The sequence below is a fragment of the Pecten maximus genome, chromosome 3, assembly GCF_902652985.1.
Source record: "Pecten maximus chromosome 3, xPecMax1.1, whole genome shotgun sequence".
In the NCBI taxonomy this organism is placed as follows: domain Eukaryota; kingdom Metazoa; phylum Mollusca; class Bivalvia; order Pectinida; family Pectinidae; genus Pecten; species Pecten maximus.
Genome location: NC_047017.1, coordinates 1,836,931 through 1,859,920, shown reverse-complemented (window position 1 = coordinate 1,859,920; position 22,990 = coordinate 1,836,931). Strand labels below are relative to the sequence as shown.

Genomic DNA, 22,990 nt, shown 5'->3' with positions numbered 1-22,990 from the left:
TGAAGGTCATTGATTTGAACAAACTTTGTAGCCCTTCATTCTAGCATGTTACTGGCCCAATATAATGACCCTGCACCTCTTAGTTATTGAGTAAAATTTGTTTAGACATTTTAGCATATTTGACCCCTATGACCTTGAATGAAAGTCAAGGTCATTCATTTCAGCACACTTGATAGCTCTGCACCACAGCATACCAAAGGCCTAATATCAGGTCTCTCAGGTTCTTTGTTGTTGAGATGAAATTGTATAAATGTTTTAGCCTATTTGACCTTGAATGTATGATAAGGTCATTCATTTGAACAAACTTGGTAGCAAGGCCTTCACTTCAGCATTCTACAGGCCAAATATCAGACCTCAAGGCCTCTTGGTTATTAAGGAGAAGTTGAGAAGTTGTTTAAAAGGAAAAGTTGATGCCAGAGAGATGATGACCGGACAACAGACTGACGATGAATACTGCACCTCGGCCTTTAAGGCAGATAAGGTAAAATTGTTTTCAAATTAAAACCATAACTCTGAAATTGAATAAAAAATAATAACTGAAGCATTCAAAAATCATATCAAGGAAACGGGATTAGAAGTAAATGCATCTGATGTTGCTCACAGAATATTGGCACATAAAATTGTTATGAAATGTCTACAGCTGTAACCATTAAGAAGTGTTGGGCGCGCAGGGATCAGCTGATAAATAAATAATACCTTGCAGTAGCTTAGTGGTCCTGGAGATTGATGTAATGTTCACCTCATCTATGTATATCACAGCATCCTGTCACTAAATGGGCACCTGTACTAGTTGGTATCACATAAATTGAGATCAATTTATCCTTGTCACTAAATGGGCAATCATACAAGTTACGTTACATGTAGATCATTATATCCAGTCACTGTAGGGGTGTATGTACTGTTTATGTCATGCATAGATCTATAGATCGCTGTATCCTACCACTAAATAGGGACTGTAATGTTGTACATGTAGATCGCTGTATCCTAACACTAAATAGGGACTGTAATGTAGTACATGTAGATCGCTGTATCCTACCACTAAATAGGGACTGTAATGTTGTACATGTAGATCGCTGTATCCTAACACTAAATAGGGACCGTAATGTTGTACATGTAGATCGCTGTATCCTAACACTAAATAGGGACCGTAATGTAGTACATGTAGATCGCTGTATCCTACCACTAAATAGGGACTGTAATGTAGTACATGTAGATCGCTGTATCCTACCACTAAATAGGGACCGTAATGTTGTACATGTAGATCGCTGTATCCTAACACTAAATAGGGACTGTAATGTTGTACATGTAGATCGCTGTATCCTAACACTAAATAGGGACCGTAATGTTGTACATGTAGATCGCTGTATCCTGCCACTGAATGGGGTGTCTGTAATAGTTAAGTAATACATATGTGTAGATCTGATCTATAGATCGCTGTATCCTAACACTAAATAGGGACTGTAATGTTGTATATGTAGATCGCTGTATCCTAACACTAAATAGGGACCGTAATGTTGTACATGTAGATCGCTGTATCCTAACACTAAATAGGGACCGTAATGTTGTACATGTAGATCGCTGTATCCTAACACTAAATAGGGACTGTAATGTAGTACATGTAGATCGCTGTATCCTAACACTAAATAGGGACCGTAATGTTGTACATGTAGATCGCTGTATCCTAACACTAAATAGGGACTGTAATGTTGTACATGTAGATCGCTGTATCCTAACACTAAATAGGGACTGTAATGTAGTACATGTAGATCGCTGTATCCTAACACTAAATAGGGACTGTAATGTAGTACATGTAGATCGCTGTATCCTAACACTAAATAGGGACTGTAATGTTGTACATGTAGATCGCTGTATCCTAACACTAAATAGGGACCGTAATGTTGTACATGTAGATCGCTGTATCCTAACACTAAATAGGGACCGTAATGTTGTACATGTAGATCGCTGTATCCTAACACTAAATAGGGACTGTAATGTTGTACATGTAGATCGCTGTATCCTAACACTAAATAGGGACTGTAATGTTGTACATGTAGATCGCTGTATCCTAACACTAAATAGGGGCCGTAATGTAGTACATGTAGATCGCTGTATCCTAACACTAAATAGGGACTGTAATGTAGTACATGTAGATCGCTGTATCCTAACACTAAATAGGGACAGTAATGTTGTACATGTAGATCGCTGTATCCTAACACTAAATAGGGACCGTAATGTTGTACATGTAGATCGCTGTATCCTAACACTAAATAGGGACCGTAATGTTGTACATGTAGATCGCTGTATCCTAACACTAAATAGGGACCGTAATGTAGTACATGTAGATCGCTGTATCCTAACACTAAATAGGGACTGTAATGTTGAACATGTAGATCGCTGTATCCTAACACTAAATAGGGGCCGTAATGTAGTACATGTAGATCGCTGTATCCTAACACTAAATAGGGACTGTAATGTTGTACATGTAGATCGCTGTATCCTAGGGACTGTAATGTTGTACATGTAGATCGCTGTATCCTACCACTAAATTATCATCTTGGGTTATGTGATGTTCAATAGGTTTCAGATTGTCTGATATAAACCTGGTTTGTCACTCCTACAAACACAAGTACATTGTACACAGTCCAATGGTGTGGTAAAGTGAAAGGTAAGTCTTACAAAAACGAATACAAGTTATACAGTCCAGTGGTGTGGTAATGTGCAGGGTAATTCTTACAAATATTAATACAAGTTATACAGTACAGTGGTGTGGTAATGTGCAGGGTAATTCTTACAAAAACGAATACATGTTATACAGTCCAGTGGTGTGGTAATGTGCAAGGTAATTCTTACAAAAACGAATACATGTTATACAGTCCAGTGGTGTGGTAATGTGCAAGGTAATTCATGATCACATGGTATACATATCAATTTTGACCAATCAGAAACCGCCATTATGTTTCTATAGTAACATTTCTAGAAACACCTGATGTCTCAAATAATTATAGGCATTAATAAATGTACACCTCTGACTTGACCAAGTTTGAATACAGGAGGTCCATGGGGCTTGTATCACCCACCTGGATAGTTCAGTAATTATGATAAAGGTAAAGTTATACTGTATACGTGGTATTTTTCGCCCCAGGTTATTTTCGCCTTTGAGCAACAAAAGATATTCGCCCTGTTTTAATTTTGCCCTAAACTACTTTTTAAGAAATTATGTCTTTTCCTCGTTTACAATCGAAACATTCCGTACGGAATTCTCGATACAATTGCACTCGGAACACTCTGGATTTATCGAATTCCCCCATTTTCTTTTCTTTGCATATCCTACTGAGGTGTGAAATGTAATCAGGTGTGAAATAAACCATGTTTACCTGTGTTCAGATTTACTTTTAACCTATAATTAGTATCGGTATGAATTGATGGTCAATTTTAAGCAAACACGATGAGTGGTAAGCTCACCATGCTGTGACTTGTTCATTTGTCATCGATGGAAGATCAGTCTTCACAATGGCAAGAATTTTGTGTGCATCATTTTAAGAAATGACTGGATTTTAAAAGTTGCTTAGTATTTATAGTTTTTTTTTAAATCAAATATACTAAACCTAGTTAGCGTCTTCACCCATATTCTCTATTTAACTCAACGTGACATTGTAAATTTACTAGGCCTAGATTTAGATCAAGATTTTATTTCACATACATAGATTGGAATAAAACAATGAATTATTTTATAAATTTAGTGTAATTATATAAAATGTGTTGCTTGTAATTGTATAGAATAAAACACACTTGAAAAGTACAAGGGTATGTTTTGGATCAGACCACAATTAGCCTATGTACGATAACTTGTAAATCCTGCAATTGAGCTTGAAATTTTCGCTACCATCTTAAATTCACCCTATATCATCAAATGGCGAAAAATTAAACGGGGGCGAAAATTACCAGGTTTACAGTATTACAAATACTTTAACCATTCTGGATTCTGCCGCCAAGTACAATGTATTTCAGTCAACTTTTTCCTATCAAAATCAAGCAGTTCTGGTTTCAAAGAACACTGACAAAGCAAAGCTGAGGTTTAGACATTTGACAATTGTAGGAACCGAAATATACATTATACAATGTACTATGATATATGACTCTCATTTCCATCCAACTCCATTTACCAGTTTAATACTCATTTGTATTTGTAATTGAAAGGGCACATGCAACCACTGACCAACTGGAACCTACAAATCAAGACTGAGAAATATTCTCCAAGTACTTTCAAGAAAAAGTGATAAACAATTCAACATTTCTACTGACAAACTTCAAGAGGGCTGTCTGTTCTAAATGTCCACTCATATTCTGAACAAAGTTTTTAATTACACTCAATATTTTGGACCAATCCCTGTAACTAAAATGCATTGCCTTTTGGAGCCGATCCGTAACATTTTACAACTGAAATTTTGAAAGACCAAATTATAACGTAAACAAATTCTTTTTCTTTTGTTTTTGTAAATATTATATGGCTGTGAACATCATATTGCTTTAAAACAGACGTCATCAGGGAGTCATTATAATTATGACAATAAGGATAAAGCTGTTATGATAAATCAACATCAGCAAAAACTCAAGAATCACACCTCGATGCCGAGTTTTACAGTTCACCTAACTTTGCGAAGGTTTCACAGTTGTTTATGAAATAATTTAAACAGCATTTGATAAATTTTGTAATAAAATTTTTTTCTGAGTTAGACTGCACTTGTCTAAGTCAGATTATTCTGATGAATAAGTGATTTTGTAGCTTAAAGTGCATAACTATCTCCCATGAGCATGATACAGCCATGTTGAAAAGACCATTACCTAAAGGGTACACAAGTGATAATGGTTCAGACCAAAATTCATCAATTTGATGGATCTACACTTAATTGGCCCTATTGGGCCCCGCCCCTCCGGGCCCCGCCCCTCCGGCCCCAGGGGAGCCACACCCTCCCTGTTTACATTGAAACTCCTGTGCCCAATAATGCTCCAGACCACATTTCATCAAAATCCATTCAGTCATTCAGGATTAGGATGATTTAAAGGATTTTCTTCTATTTCTCCTTCTGGGCTCCACTGCTCCAGCCCCAAGGGAGCCATACCCTCCATTTATACACAGGCTATATAACAAGTAAATCCATACACTAACACATAACTGTCACTAATTAATTTGTCACACTAGAATGTTGACAAGCTGTATAACATAACTGAAAAAGAACAATGCTTTCACTCCATGTTAAAATAGCAGATATTCCTTGATAACAAAATCACACCAAAAATCTACTTCCAATAAAAATACTCTCGAGAGAAACGAATGGTCTTTTACAAGATTTTTTAATGAAAAAGTAATGTAAAAACATAATTCCCAAAGTAGGGCACTGCACTCGCGAAACGCATATATAAATTGGCTGCATTTAACAAAGATTCTTATCAGACCACATTCCGAAAACAGATTTTTATCATCTCTTTCGGAAATGGATTTGGAGTTGGATAAAGATTTATGGTTTGACATTCATTCTCAAGTTGTATACGCAAACATGTGGAATTTTGATTTCTTTTTCAGACGGAAGTAATTCTCGACTGAAATTAATACTCCCATACTCCCATAAACTGTACTCCTAGCCGAGAACCAGGAGGCGGACTTTAAAAAAAAAAAAAAACATGGTGCAACATTTTGAAAAAATTACCCCCGCAGAGTCCCGGGAACTGACTCATAAAATTGAATGAACTGATAAAACAGTTTTCTTAAAGTGGCAGTATGCATTTGGTGTCATGGGAGTCTTGGATGTTTTATTGATACTAACATTGGATCTGGTGTCTGACCAATCTTGGGGGCTTAAAAGATGACTTGATAGATTTTACAGACTCGCAGTAATCATGTAGGTATGAATCAATATCTACAACATAACTATACGGGATAGCTTAACTAGACAGCGGAAATGACTTAAAGGAATATTTTTCTTAAATGTTTCGGATGTATAAGAATCAATACAAATATTTATCTACTGAAAATAAATAACAGAAACAAGTGGATTCTACGGAGTGGTGTTCTGTGCTACGTGTGTGTTGGTTCTGTGAATTAAGCACGACCTAAACACCGGGTTCTCGTACCGTAGGCACACTTATCGTAATCACCTGTTAACGGCCTTACACTGAGGTGCATGTGTATGTAGAACACTACAAGCTCCTTATAAGCTGTAAAACACTTAAATCAGTGGTGGGAAAAAGGATGTAAATTTAAAGTGATCCTCACTGGCAGTCATTGATGAGGGATGTACACTGTACACAATAATACTGTCATCTTTATCAAGTGTGCTATAGGGATGTCCGTACAGCTTTAATTCACCAGGAGAGAAGCACTTAAATTAATGATCTGAAACGATTAACAGCCATGTACATCATCGTCGATCAGAAGATCCACATTTTGAACTTTTTCAGATTCTGTCATAGTTTTGTGTGAATTGTCCCCTATATACACTGGAAGTGATAGGCAGGAAAATCTATATACATGGATTATATTACAATGATATGTACAAACTCTAACAGAGTGGACAATCATGTGACCAGTCATGTGACCTGTCATGTGATAGGAAGCAGGAAGGTATTCAATATTTACTCTCTTTGCTACCTCATTTCTGAATAACAACTGGACAAGGGTGTGGAGAATCGACCATAACTAACCAGTAAAATTGTAAGTATGACATTTTAATACCACTAAGATGATTCATTGGTATTCTACTGTAAAAAGGATTTCCTTTTATTTTATTAATTTTTTTTTATTATTTCCTTTTGTTTTTGTTGTTGTTGTGGTTTTTTTTGTTTTTTTTTACTGAAAATAACATCTTGTAAAAAGATTTATTGTTGTACATATAGAGGTTTAATTATAACAAAAGGCCCATGGGATTTATCGGTCACTTGAGTTCTGATATAGATACTAGTGGCAGAAGATTTTTGCTTTTAATTAGAAACAAAGATTTTAACATATCGACCCATTAGATCTTGAAAGTAGGCCAAGGTAATTTATTTGAATAAACATGGTAGTGTTTCATCCCAGCATGCTACTTGTCTATAACAGGCTCCTAGACTTCAACTGTAAAGTGCCCTAACTATTACCATCAGATCTGTCCCAAATCCATTCAAATTGACTCAAGTTATCGTGTGCACCAGAACCAATGGCAACGAAAACTTCAAAGGGTCATAACTCTGAAAGTTACTGTGGAATCGGCCCGATTATGAATATATGGTTCAAGGTCATCCATTTGATAAAATTTGTGAGGCTCCATGATTGGAACCTATCAGTCCAATTATCATGATTTTTAACCTTTCAGTTAAAAAGTTGTTTAAGTAATTTGACCCCTGTGACATTGAATACAGATCAAGGTCATATCTTTTGGCAAACTTAGTCAGGTCTCACATAAGGGAAACTATCAGCCAGATATTATGACGTTGGGACTCTTGGTTAGAGAGAAGAAGATGTTAAGATGGAAAAGTTGATGCTGGACGGACAACATATGGGGAACAACAAATGATGGAGGACAGACGGACAGACAAGCTACTTTTGATGGAAGACAGACGGACAGACAAGCTAAAACAATTACCGGATGACAAACGATGCACAATACACGACAGCAAACAAAAAGTCATTAAAACTAGGTCAGTATGACCCTTCAGCTCAGGTGACCTAAAAAGGGTGATCAAAGTGTGATTAATTACCAGTTGTTTATAACAGGTTAGCAAAGTCAATGGTTGACCTCATAAAAGCAAGGTTCTATCATTAACAAGTTATAGGAATCATGGTTGATATAATTAGTATTTTACACCTAACTCTTTCAGTACCGTTGTCGACTATAGTCGACATAAAAATGTGCTCCCTCTTCCCCATTGTCGACTATAGTCGACAGACTAAGTTGACGTTATTTAAGTGTTGATTTGTTGAAAACATCAACCGACATATACAATCATCCAATGCAATGATATATATAATGCGTTCAAAACTTTTGAAAAAAACATTTTGGTTGATAAATTTGTTCTTATTTCGTTTGTGTTACATGTTTTTTCCGTTAGAGAAATAGGTGATATTTTCTCAATATGTTGTTAATGTAAACAATATGGCACCTTGCTACATTTGTATTTTAGATATCCGAGTCTAGGACGTTTCAGATTGTTCAATCTGACATCTAGATCATATTTTGTTAAATATTTCTTAATCATGTACCAAAACAATACTAACCTTTCTGTTTCTATATGAAAAAAACAACACACCAAAAATGCACATGTAGTCTGCAATTTTGTTTAAACTTCTGGGGGCGAGCCTAATAACTATTTTTCTTAATTTAACTGTGAATTCATTCATTTTAACATTAGAAGTTATCAAAAACTGCACCTGTAACCGTCTTTTCTTTCCCGAGGTATATCAGCCGTTAAAACTGGCTATTTTTACCTGTCTGTCAATAGCCAATCAGCTGGTCATCGCTATAGATTGATTCCGAGCTATGACATCACAAGTGTGATAGTTAATTAATTGCCTTGAGTCACTATGGCAAGAATAGGCCAAACCCCACATATAAACATGGTTTTCCTGTTGTTTTAGTATGAATAATGGTAGTTAAAATTGACTAAAGTTGTTTTGTGTTTTACAGATTTACAGTGAATATTTTCAACAATTTTGTAGTTTATACATGTAGACCTATAGGGAAAAAGGGCTTAGATTATGTACAGCCTCAAACATCTATACAGATTATGTGACATTTTTATTTTTGTGTAGTCAGTCTATATCATAATATCTCAACATCTCTTACACAAAATAACATCAGTAAATGTTTTCAAAGTAGACATTGTGGTGATTTTACAGGAATCGGATTTGACCTCAATCTCCAGCACTATACAAGTGTACGGGAAGGGAGACATATTGAAGTCTCTTATTTGAGTCATCATATTTTTTAACAAGAGGTCCATGGTGCCTGTAGCACTTAACTGGATATTTCAGCAAAGCACTTTAACATTACAAAAACTTTTTTCCTTTTTAAATCTACCTCTCAATGGCATGTATTTCTGTCAACTTTTCTAACTAAACAACTTTTTTTTAACTAAATTTAGTTTTTTGGTTCAGAGGAAAATTCAAAGCAAACAAATATGGTGACAGTTCAAAACTCCTGGGCCCCATCTTGTGGCTTTATATCCCCGACCATCATCAAAAAGCCATCTGCCCATATTGCTGAGGTTCAAGACACTTGACATTTGCACTTAAAACTAAATGCAAGTAGGAAGTTAAATATACATTGACATGACTCTGTTTCCTTTGTTTCCTTCCACCTCTACATACTGGTATGATACTCATTTGTTTTTGAAAGTTCAAATTGTTTTATCTAATCCAGGGCATTGTCAAGAGATCAAATTTGACCATGACCTTTGGACCTAAATGGCCCTTAACTTTGGCCCAGTGACCTCGATTCTTGGTCAATTACATCTTGTTTAATACCAACCAACTTTTCTTCACAATGTCATGACAAAATGTTCATCGGCAAAAAATTTAAAATTTTAACCTTTAGTCAGTTGACTCTTTTTGTGTTGTACTCGACAGGTAAAAAGCTTCTGCTCAGCAAAATATGCCCTTTCCTTAAAATTGATGTGAATTTTGATAAAATAAGAAAAACAAAAAATTCAAATTAAAGATTTCCTTCTTTAATGAACAGAGGATACTGTCAACTTCGAGTACTACAGTAAATTTGTGTTTGTTTATGCTCTATTATCACTGTATATTAAAACATGTGATGGTCCGATTGTGAGGTGTTATAATTACTATAGACCTGGTGAACGACAGTGATCGAGGGCTTAATTAACTACCTGTCGAGTTCATTCTACCATTATTTAGTGGCAGAGATAAATAGATCCATCTCGGTAAACTCAGATGGTGAATAGGTCAACTAATACCTGATATTAGTTATTTTATTTATTATTTATGCAGGGGGAATAAAAAGCAGGGATTTCCTACAATTTTTCAGCTGGGTCTTGTTAATTTCTACACGACAAAATGCGACATTGGGAAAAACAAAAAAAAGTGAAATTCATACAAATTTCAGTTTTTCTTTGATGAATATTGCCTTTATATCAATTTTGATTTCATTTTGTTATCTGTAGCTGTTTTTTATTTTTCAATATTGCCTTAATATAGGTCTTTGTAAATGAAACGAATTTTTAAAAGATTTTTTTAGGGGAATTGGTCCTTTTAACGGACCCTGTTTCTATTGTAGGAAAATCCCTGAAAAGTATACAGGGGCCTAGTTGCAAGATGTCTTTTATATGCATATGAAGGTTTCATATTTTTTCCCAAGTCATAAAGGGGCCGCGGTGGACGAGTGGTTAAGGTGTCCCAACACTTTATCACTAGCCCTCCACCTCTGGGTTGCGAGTTCGAAACCTATGTGGGGCAGTTGCCAGATACTGACTGTAGGCCGGTGGTTTTTCTCTGGGTACTCCGGCTTTCCTCAACCTCCAAAACCTGGCACGTTCTTAAATGACCCTGGCTGTTAATAGGACGTTAAGCAAAAACAAGAGGCCCATGGGGCCTGTATCACTCACCTGGTTGGATTAGACAAAATGTCAAAATAATGTTCATGTTCAATTCGTTTTATTTGTCAATCTCAAACAATGCTATATATGGTTATGGTGTGGGGATCCCAACTGCATTAAAGAAATAACGAAGTCTACACTCTCTATGGGTCTGAAAGACCTCAAGAATTGTTTTTAGAACGTCCATTCATAACTTTATGACTAGTAGCGATTTAAAGGAATTACCTCTATTTACCCTATGGGGCCCCGTCCCTTTGGCCCTTCAGGGGTCAGAGTTACCATTTATGCAAAATATGTTCCCCTTCCCCAAGGATGTTTTTGACCAAATTGGGTTCAAATCCATTCATAACTTTATGACTAGTAGCGATTTAAAGGAATTACCTCTATTTTCCCTATGGGGCCCCGCCCATTTGTCCCCTCAGGGGTCAGTCACCATTTGTGCAAAATCAGTTCCCCTTCCCCCAAGGATGTTTCTAACTAAATTGGGTTCAAATCCATTCATAACTTTTTGACTAGTAGCGATTTGAAGGCATTACCTCTATTTCCCCTATGTGGCCCCATGCCTTTGTCCCCTCAGGGGTCAGAGTCACCATTTATGCAAAATCTGTTCCCCTTCCCCCAATGATGTTTCTCACTAAATTTGGTTCAAATACTTTCATAACTTTATGACTAGTAGCGATTTGAAGGAGTTACCTCTATTTTCCCTATGGGGCCCCGCCCCTTTAGCCCCTCAGGGGTCAGAGTCACCATTTATGCACAATCTGTTCCCCTTACCCTAATGATGTTTCTGACCAAATTGGGTTAAAATCCCTTCATAACTTTATGACTAGTAGCGATTTAAAGGAATTACCTCTATTTCCCCTATGGGGCCCGGCCCATGCCTTTGTCCCCTCGGGGGTCAGAGTCACCATTTATGCACAATCTGTTCCCCTTCCCCCAATGCTGTTTCTCACAAAATTGGGTTCAAATCCCTTCATAACTTTATGACTAGTAGCGATTTAATGGAATTACCTCCATTTCCCCTATTGGGCCCTGCCCCTTTGGCCCCTTAGGGGTCAGAATCACCATTTATGCAAAATCTGTTCCCCTTTCTCCAAGAATGTTTCTGACCAAATTGGGGTCAAATCCATTCATAACTTTATGACTAGTAGCGATTTGAAGGAATTACCTCTATTTCCCTATTAGGTCCCGCCCCTTTGGCCCCTTGGGGACAGAGTCACCATTTATCCAAAATCTGTTCCCCTTCCCCAAAGGATGTTTCTGACTTAATTGGGTTCAAATCCATTCATAACTTTATGACTAGTAGCGATTTAAAGGAATTCTCTCTATTTCCCCTATTGGGCCCCGCCCATTTGGCCCCTTGGGGGTCAGAGTCACCATTTATGCAAAATCTGTTCCCATTCCCGCAAGAATGTTTCTGACCAAATTGGGTTCAAATCCTTTCATAACTTTATGACTAGTAGCGATTTAAAGGAATTACCTCTATTTCACCTATTGGGCCCCACCCCTTTGGCCCCTCAGGAGTCAGAGTCACCATTTGTGCAAAATCTGTTCTCCTTACCCTAATGATGCTTCTGACTTAATTGGGTTCAAATCCATTCATAACTTTATGACTAGTAGCGATTTAAAGGAATTCTCTCTATTTCCCCTATTGGGCCCCGCCCATTTGGCCCCTTGGGGGTCAGAGTCACCATTTATGCAAAATCTGTTCCCATTCCCGCAAGAATGTTTCTGACCAAATTGGGTTCAAATGCTTTCATAACTTTATGACTAGTAGCGATTTAAAGGAATTACCTCTATTTCACCTATTGGGCCCCACCCCTTTGGCCCCTCAGGAGTCAGAGTCACCATTTGTGCAAAATCTGTTCCCCTTACCCTAATGATGCTTCTGACTTAATTGGGTTCAAATCCATTCATATCTTTATGACTAGTAGCGATTTAAAGGAATTACCTCTATTTCCCCTATTGGGCCCCGCCCCTTTGGCCCCTTAGGGGTCAGAGTCACCATTTATGCAAAATCTGTTCCCCTTCCTCCAAGAATGTTTCTGACTAAATTTGGTGCAAATCCATTCATAACTTTATGACTAGTAGCGATTTAAAGGAATTGCCTCAATTTCCCCTATTGGGCCCCGCCCCTCAGGCCCCTTGGGGGTCAGTCACCATTTATGCAAAATCTGATCCCCTTCCGCCAAGGATGTTTCTGACTAAATTTGGTCAAAATCCAAATAAGAATTTTTTTGACTAGTAGTGATTTGAAGCAAATGTTGACGGACGGACGACGGACGACGGACGACAGACGACGGACGAAGGACGCCGCACCATGGTCCAGGTGAGCTAACAAACCAAACCAAATCCCAAGTCATAACTGATGGCCATGGCAAAAAAATAATAAAAAATTCACTTTGTTTGCCTCAGGGGTGGGGATTTGGTAAAGTAGGTTCAAAAGTACTGTAAATGACATCCCTTATGCCATCTTTTCATATCTTCCCTATTTCAGATTGATATTTAGTTCAAATTACATATTTTTGGGAGTGGGGTACTTTTTATGCAAGAGATTCATATTATGCATGACACCAGTCAAGCACAAGTAATTTGTCATATCAAAATGTTCATCAGTGAAAAGATACAAAATTTGACGTCCTATTAACAGCCAGGGTCATTTAAGGACGTGCCAGGTTTTGGAGGTGGAGGAAAGCCAGAGTACCCAGAGAAAAACCACCGGCCTACGGTCAGTACCTGGCAACTGCCCCACGTAGGTTTCGAACTCGCAACCCAGTGGTGGAGGGCTATTGATAAAGTGTTGGGACACCTTAACCACTCGGCCACCGCGGCCCCTGGGGGGCAAGGCCCACACACAGTGTATACAAATTTGATTCCTCATCATCCAATGATACTTTTGGCCAAAAAGGAACCAAATCCTTTCATTCCTACAGAAGAAGGATTTTTCATAACTAAGCTATATTTAATAAATAAGTTTTCCAATTGTGACTTTGATTCATAATTTTCATTCATATAAAACTGGTCAAATGTGACCTTTAACCTTGACTACCAAATTGAAATCAGGTTTAGACTTTGTTGTTTTGATGTTATGGTGTGAAAATAAAGACCAAACTCTTCCCAGGGGTTCATGAGGTGTAGGCTTTGAAGGACAGCCTGTCACACTCATTTAACTCATCGACTATAAACAGGGCCATGGTGGTGGGGATTATCACTCTAACCAGGTTTCAAAGATTTCACTCAAAAGCCAAGATAGGGATCTGGATGAGCAGTCGAAAGTCATATACTTTTAGATACTTCCTTAAATAGACAGTTTACATGGCATTCAACTACTTATACGTTGTATCATACTATACGACTGATCTGTTTATGATAGTAATAACACAATGTTAAACAAGGTAATGAACTAAGATCACTTAGGGGGCGTGGTGGCCGAGTGGTTATAAGGTCACTTTAACACTAGCCCTCCACGTCTGGGTTGCGAGTTCAAAACCTACATGGGGCAGTTGCCAGGTACTGACTGTAGGCCGGTGATTTTTCTCTGGGTACTCCGGCTTCTTCACCTCCTTCACCTGGCACGTCCTTGAATGACCCTGGCTGTTAATAGGATGTAAACAAAAACAAACAAACAAAGCTAAAGATCACTTAACACAAACTTTGAGTGAATCACAAACAGTACTACCTGGAGGTTACGGCTACCCTGCCATTGCGTACAAAGAATTCCTAAATACATCATAGGCATTCCATCATGACATTTTGTTAGAAAGCTTCAGTTACAATTATGTATTGTGTTTTTTTGGATTGGGCATTTAACTTCCACTGTCGGAAACTTCACACAAAACTGCACCCAAGTGACAGATTCACTCCAACATACACAAAAAAATAAAAGTCGTACTTGATGTAACCTGACAGCTTCATACCGAAATACACCGTTTATATATGACTTTATGTTACATAATGTGACAGTTTTCACTCTGTTCAGACAATAACTCAGAGCTCCTATAAACAATAGCAGACAAGCAGTTCCGATTCCACTTGTTGAACCTAATAATGATTTAAAGTATTGTCTTAGTGTTAAATTGTTTCAATTATAACATTTTTCTGTGCCAGACTGATCAGGCAAATGTTTCAAATCATTGACAAACCAATCGTTCTTAAGTTTATCTTTCCTGTACAGTGCATTCCCAAAGATGCATTTCATCTATGATAAGTTTAGCAAAATCGTTCATTTCTAACACTTTGAAGGAAGCAGTTTTCTTTTACTGATATTTTTGATGGGAAATTCCAATTTTTTCATGCCAAATTTTTATTTTTTTTTAATGTTGTGATACTGAAAATATTCCATCCCGGTCAATCCATGATTAATTCTGCGACCATACACAAAGTTCTGTTCCTTTAACACTGCATATCTCAGAAACAGCAATCACTACCACCTCATATTTACATGGTGCATGAGGCTATTTTTATTTAGTTTCTGAATTTCAGAGTAAATCTTTTGGGGTTGATCAATCTTTGTAATGCACAAAATCAAGTGATGACTTTTCTTAATGAATTATTCATTTTTGTTCTGATCACCTTTTGTCCATTGTCTTCCGTTACCCATCGACCGTCATGTGTTTTGCATCCGTAAAAAATTTACATTTTCAACTCAGAAACCCCTGAACCAATTAAGAACAAATTTTGCAGAAACTGAAATTTCAATGGCTAAAGGTCAAAATTGTTATTTATCTTGTCCCCGGCTCCCAGAGGAGGGTAAAAACGGTTAAAATTGGCTGAAATTTCAAAAATCTTCTTCTCAAGACCCAGATAGGGTAGAATCAATGACTCTTCATAGATGGGAGGGTCTTAAGGTCCCTTATGAATTTGCAGCATGATCACAGCATAGATGCAGTATGAATGCAGCATGGAATTGCAGCATGAATGAAGCATGACTGCAGCATGGTGCCTAATTTACCTCACTATATATTCTTACTAGTTAAAGCATGATTGCAGCATGTTTCAATTATGCAAATTATGCTGGGATCATGCTGCATTTATGCTTTAAGGAAGCATGGCCGCAGCATGATCCCAGCATGGTCTGTGAAGCATGATCCCAGCATGGTCTGCAGCATGATCCCAGCATGGTCTGCAGCATGATGCCAGCATGGTTTGCAGCATGATGCCAGCATGGTCTGCAGCATGATCCCAGCATGGTCTGCAGCATGATCCCAGCATGTTTCAATTATGCAAATTATGCTGGGATCATGCTTCAATCATGCTTCATGGCAGCATGGTTTACAAAATCAATGAAAATCATGCAATAAAAACTTGAAGAATACTTTTGTATTACATTTTATTTGGTAATTAACATGGTATAAAACTTTTCATACAGGCTGTTTTTTCTAGTTCAAACATTTAAAACTTATCAATGAAATGAGAATGTGACAAAACAAATTTTAATTCTAATTTACCCATGGTACTTATTTTATTTGCCTCTTATATTCTTTTTCTCAAAACTTCCATCACATACACAACACAGCTATCTTTTTCTAGTACAATTTTCAAATACAACTAATATCAATTCATCCTAGCTAGAAGTGGTTTGTTTCAACAAAAATAGTCAACAAGATATACAAGTTCAATGTCAGTACATACTACAGTATGTATTTATAATTCTGTGTTTTTTTTTCTAAAATAGTAGGAAAATAGTACAAAATAATATTTTCCAGCAGAGTTATAGTAGGATATGTATACATTTTGTCACCGACGCACAAGACTGATTTCAGACAGTATACGTAGTTTCCTCGAAGTAGCCCAGATGTACTGGAAACTGTTTTCATGTGTGTCCGTAAACTTAAAATAAACAAAAACAAGCAACAGTCAATGACTTCTTCTATCGAATTTAACCCTATTTCTAATAAACTGTGAAAAGATTATCATAATTTTGGAATCAATTCTAAATACTGACTAAATGAAATGTTGATTGACAATTTGAACAATGGTGTGTTGTTTGATGTAGCACGTACTGTAGTGATATATCTCTGTCACTGTCCCCGGGGATTTCAATACAACCAAGCTTGAGACGACTATATTATATTTTTTGCTAGTACAACAAATAACTAACAAGGATTTTTAGATTATATACATAATTTTTTTGGGTATATATATTAATGTTTACACTTTTATTATGAAAGGAAATGTTGTATACCTCGACAGATAACACATCTCGAATAATCTTAATTAATGTGAAACATAAACTTCTTCATTTCTCTTCATTCCTTTCTGCTTTGTGTTAAGTCAATGCCATCAATTTGGACCACAATTAATGCATGCGGTGTTCCTCATTCCAGAATGTACTGCATGAAGACTCAGTCTCTGTTGGAAGAAAGAAAGACTTTTAGAATATTCTTTTATTTCAAAATTAGAATAATTGTCAAGTTTTTGAAGATAATGTATGTATTTAACTTATGTACTTTTCATGATCACTTTGCTATCATTTTCATTATGTTTGCTTTGGAAGCCTTTTTATCAAGAAAATTTAAGCCAGCCACACAAAGCTACAAAATAAAACTTGCCAGGATGACTTAATTATTAATTAAATCAAGCTACTCCCGAATTCTCCATCAGTTCATATCAATGTGAAACTGCAATATACTATACATAAAACAATGTTACTTACTTATAATTCATCTTAATTCACCTATTTCATTTAATCGTTTCAATTTGATGCAATAATCTGCAAACATCGATCCTCAAAAGAATGTGGAGGTAAAGATCTTTCACGAAAGGTTTCATTATCCAAAACACAAATTTTCCTCACCATTGTTTGTGAATACGTATGTACGTCATAATCATAACAAGGGTTGTGTGAGTGGGGGGAAAATGCAATTTAAGTCGGGCCGAAGATCGTTAATAATAAATAAATAAAATTGAAAACTTACGATTGTAACACATGGATCGGTACTGCGTTTCCTTCGGCCGTGTAATCTGTGATAAATTAATCATCAAAACCCTGAAATAATAAATTATTAGGTATTATTGATATGAATAGATCTATATCAAATTCATCGTCGTATAATGTGAAACGATGTCAGAACGTGAAGAAGATTATATAATTAAAACTTACCCTGTCTCGTAACGATGTTTGTCGGTAAAAATATGCATCGGTCGTCAAAAACAACGAGAAAGCTGATATTCATTCGTCGGTAACTTGAAGTAAGTCGATCTTCTTCAGTAAGACTGGAAACAAACTTCGTTTTTAGGCTATCGTCGTGTTTGTTTATACTTTTCTTCTGGAAATAAACATCCGGTGAATTCAAACATGGCTATCAGACTTTCCGCTAAACTCGTGTGTGTTGCATCATGGGATAAATATTTTACTGCCAGAGATTAACACGATTCATTTTTACTTGTGCGTGTTTTTTATTCTAAATCATAAACTTCTATTGTGTCATACTTTTAAGATAAATATTACAGTATTTAATACTTGCATCGTGCACATTTAGATCGCACGAGCTCGAGGAGCACTCTCGTCACATCTCGGGAGCAAGGTAAACAAACGAGGTCATAGGTGAACCGAACGATAAACATGTAATCTGACCAGAGGTTTTGGCCTCGTCTGTCATACGCCTATTGTTTAATATGGATGTATTTTCAGACGAGGAACCGACCAATGCACGTTTTCTTTTTATGTTCACGATTTCAAATAATTCAGATTAAAGTACGGGAATATCGTCTGTTGTTAGTAAACTCATGTCGAGGTCGAGATCATCACAGCGCTTAACTTCAATATACGTTTTACAAGGAAGCGTCCGAGTGACAACATAAGTTCGACACATGTTTATTGGAGTTTATAGCGATGAATGTTGTGTCAAACACGACGTGATTTCGTATGCTATTATCAGATGTAATCTTAACACCGCATATATCCAGAAAGTATGCGATACAAAGACAAAGAGCAGGTGATTTTAATCTTATTTGATTGAATTAAAAGCGATATTCCAAGCACATGTGTAACTGTTGGTAGAGTGACCCCGATTTTGTTTTGGCGAACATGTTACATGTGTGGCTACCTGGTAGTAAGCTGGTGCATGGTAAATGGCAACGTCTTGGTTTATGTCAGTGTTTGGATAAAGTGACTGATTCTATCTCCGATAAAAAGTGTATAATCGAAGCAAAAGTCAATATACTGGTTCTTCAAAAAACGATCTAAACTCTGAAAATTTGAATGAAATTTTTATAGGGATGAGTTTTAAGTCGTCACACGAATGTACTAACTTGCAACATTCATCAATGTTTAAGTTAATTCCTTCTGAGATAGAACTACAAGTGAAAGCTGACAAAATATCACATTTAAAAGCTGTGAACCGTTATACTAACAAAGAACATACTTATAAACGAAATACTTAATTTAAATAATTGTTATTGAATTTTAAATAAATATGTGTGGTACTGATCAAGTATAAAAAGGAAATGCTGCAACACAAACATGTTATTAAAAATTATTTTGTTATCACCATTGATACCTGGAAATTTTCTATATTTTATTTAAAATTAAAAAAAAGATACTAAAATATCTAATACCAACTTTTGTTAATTTTCTGTATCTTATTTTATTAATTAATAATTGTTTAGGTTAATCTTGGTACCTGGGAAATTTGGTCCTAGATTTTGGATCCTCGCTTGGACCTACATTTCACCCACAGAAATTTTGTGATGTCCGAACAAAGGAATGCCCTTTTAAGCTAATGCAGAATGGCCAAGCATATACACATTTCAACTTAAACAATTCATGTTAATACATGAAAGAATGGTGCAGTTCATTAAATTAACTAAGTTAATACAGCATAATTGCAGCATGGTACAGTTTGTATCTAAAATGGCAAAGTTAATACAGCATGGTTGCAGCATGGTACAGATCCTATCTAAAATGCCAAAGTTATTGCAGCATGGTTGCAGCATGATGCATTTCATATGATAAATTTACTAAGTCCACACAGCATGATTGCAGCATGATATGATTTGATATCCAAACTGGCAAAGTTATTGCAGCATGGTTGCAGCATGAAACAGTGCATATGATAAATTAACTAAGTCGACAAAGCATGATTGCAGCATGATAGAGTTCAGATATTCAATTACCTCAATTTTTAAAGCATGGTTGCAGTACATGCTGTACAGAAGCATGGTACCATGCTGCTATGCAGCACATGCTGCAATCATGCTGTGAAACTAGCAGCATGATGCCAGCATAAAAGCAGCATGATTGCAGCATATGCTGCATTGCAGTCCATGCTGCAAATTGATAAGGGGTGCTTCACCAAAATTGTGAATTTAATGACCCTTGGGTTCCACATTTGTCCCTGGGGAGAGGATGAACCTTTATTGGGAAATCACACATTTTTAAGCATGATCTGTTTGATTGCCATTGGAAATGATACAAACTTGGTAAGAATTATCAGTATGGGATGCCAGTGTGATGGTAATTATGCACACGATTGCCCTGACTGACCCCAGTGGCAGAGGGTGGGAACGAAAAAGGTCAAATTGACTGAAATATTTCGGATCTCAGGTGACTGCATGTGGGCCTCTTGTTTTATATAAATAAAACATTAACTAAAAATTCATTTTTTTTCAAAGTCAACAATTAGATATTGTAGAAGGAAGGCATTCATAAATTGGTTGTCATAGCTAATTAACTCTCTGCAACAGCAATGAAAAATCAATTCAAAACCCACATCAAAAATTCATTTACATCATGAAATTATTCAAAATAAAAAACTGAATTAAATATTTCAGAACTCAGTTGACTGTTTAGGCCCATGGGCCTGTTTTTTAATAAAACATTAACTAAAAATTCATTTTGTTTCAGAGCCAACACAGGAGAGTGTGGGAGGAAGACATTCATAAATTGGTTGTCATAGCTAACTCGGCAACAGCAATGGAAAATCAATTCAAAACCCACATCACTAAACCATTAGCATTATGAAACTATTCAAAATACAAAACTGATACCAAAGAAGTGAAGCAGCGAAGAGTGGGAGAGTTTTCATTCTTTACGACAGTTTTCTGAGCAGTATGAACAACGTCAGCAATATATCTGTCTTTGACAACGACACAGTGTCAGAGAGCACAGGGAGGGAAATTCAAGGATTTCCGGAATATTGCGGAGTTGGTCCTTGGTATCTTATGCGTTTTACTTATCCCTTGTATATGCTTCGGAAACTTCCTTGTGATCATCTCCTTGGTGAAGTTCCGACGATTACGTACAATTACATACACCTTGGTGGGAAGCTTGTCCGTTGCCGATTCCTTACTTGCAGTCCTAACACTTCCGATTTACTCCATGTTTTATTTCAAATTAACATTTGTGCAATCTGTAAAATATTTGTGTCTGTTTAAGTTTTCCTCAGTCTGTGCTTCAATGACTGCGTCCATGATCAACCTAGTTGCGATCGGTGTTGACAGGTATGTGGCCATTTTGCATCCGCTGAAGTACAAAACAATTTTGACGTATAAGAGAGTTCGGATTTTCATTGTGTGTATGTGGATCTACATTGTGCCAGTGTGCGTTCTACCTCTTGTCTGGAATTCTTATGACGAGGTTCAAATATGTGACTATTTCAAAATTCTACCACTTGCCTACACGATATACGCTGCGTTCTTCTCCATTGGAATCAGCCTTGTGGTGTCTCTCTATCTGTATATAAGGATATTCCTTGTGGCCAGGCAACAACAAAAGCAGGTACGAAAAGACAGCTTACGAGGAAACCATTCCATAGATCCTCAAATGGAAAAGGACACAAAGTCCGCGAAAGTTATGGCCCTTATTTTGTTCCTCTTCTATATATTCTGGGTACCATTTACCATAATAGGACCCATTAAATACAGTGTAGATATAGACAATGACTTAGCCGAAACCCTAAAGAACATAACACTATTCCTGGCCATGACAAATTCCATGATTAATCCGATCATATACTGCTGGCTCCGTAGGGAATTCCGGGAGGCCTTCCGCTCCATTTGTATCGACTCATGTTGCTATCATTCAAAAGCAAACCAGAAGGAAAATTTCGGAAATTCATTACTGTTTAATAGTATTAGTACAGAACAGCATAGAGAGGAAGCCAAGTCCAAAATGGCTTTGTGAAGTCCTGAGCGAGAATAAATGGATTATAGAACTTCGATTTCTTATTGTACTTACAAAAGTTGCTGTAGTTTAAACTCTACATTAAGGTTTTATTAGACAATAACCACAGCAAGTCTTAAGTTTAACTGTTCAAAAAATTACTTGAAATAAATGATCACAAAGTGATACTAGTATTCATTATCGTCTGATCTCTATAATGTAAGTTTGATCCTTTCTGTACATTACTGTTGTATTGATGTACAATCATGCTGGGTCTTGCTAAAGCAATACATGGCCTCTACGGGCCCCGCTGAAAATAGTAAGTGACCTTGACCAAAAAACCCTGAAACTCAAACTTGATCTGTAGCTACTCATACTGAAGTTATATATCAACTTTCACCAACATACCTTGAAGCATGGCTGAGAAAAATGTAGAAAACTGAGTGGACGGATTGACAAACGAACGGAGATGAACAGGGCAGACACTGATAGTACCCCAAGTTTCACTGGTAGGCGACTAAAAAATAACCACAATCAAATCCCATGAAATATATGTAAGAATTAACTGACCATTCTCCAGAAGACTGACCCGATCCAGGCTAATTGGGAGCATCAACATTCAATATCCTTTGAACATGTAACATGTAACATGCATGCAGAAAGAAAGAAAATATTCTTCTGCAAACTTAATTCACCACAGTCATATCATCTTGGTCAATTCATTCAGCTGCAATAATGTCACACCAATAACGGGTCCTATTTGGGGTTCCATAAAGTAAATAAACAACTAGTATGTCACATTTTAACATATTTTTTTTAATCACATAATGTGTCTGATTTTCCTTAACTATACACATAAGCGATATTTTGAACTATTGCATGGCTAAAATGACTATTGCATGGTCACGTGCGAACTATTGAACACCTGTGACATTTCGGAATTTCGTCCTACCCTTTCAGATGTCAACACTGCTGACTACAGTCATCCATGGTGACTTTTAGGCCGACAGGAAAGTCGTGATGTCAGTGATTCAAAACTGTGACTATGTAATAAAACAAGCATATCATGGTTGTGCAATACTCCAGAATATTTTAACCTCAGCCTCGTGCAATAGAACATCGGTCGATTACCAGTACCCGATGTCAACTATTCTGGACTATTGCACAGACAACGATGATATATTTGTATAATAGAAGATAGTGGACAATTAACAATAGAATAGTAGAAAACATTACGATACAGCAAACGTAGCCCTGATCATACAATGTACGTATGGCTACTGTAGGGACTAGCTTAGT

General features: G+C 36.7%; 2 protein-coding genes and 1 long non-coding RNA gene across 3 annotated transcripts in view; 1 reads left to right on the top strand and 2 right to left on the bottom strand.

The window, feature by feature from the left end:
• Positions 1-22,990, bottom strand: part of LOC117322923 (atypical kinase COQ8A, mitochondrial-like) — a 78,981-nt gene that overhangs the window by 28,563 nt on the left and 27,428 nt on the right. The gene's annotated exons all lie outside the window — the stretch shown is intronic.
• On the top strand, positions 6,097-21,877 carry LOC117322924 (adenosine receptor A2a-like). Its single transcript, XM_033877889.1, has 2 exons — positions 6,097-6,709; positions 20,435-21,877. The coding sequence occupies exon 2, from the start codon at positions 20,909-20,911 to the stop codon at positions 21,710-21,712; it is 804 nt and encodes a 267-aa protein (XP_033733780.1). The 5' UTR covers positions 6,097-6,709; positions 20,435-20,908; the 3' UTR covers positions 21,713-21,877.
• On the bottom strand, positions 16,244-17,883 carry LOC117322925. Its single transcript, XR_004531619.1, has 3 exons — positions 17,690-17,883; positions 17,505-17,575; positions 16,244-16,938 (listed from the first exon to the last, which is right to left on the bottom strand). It is a non-coding gene; the product is annotated as an uncharacterized LOC117322925 (long non-coding RNA).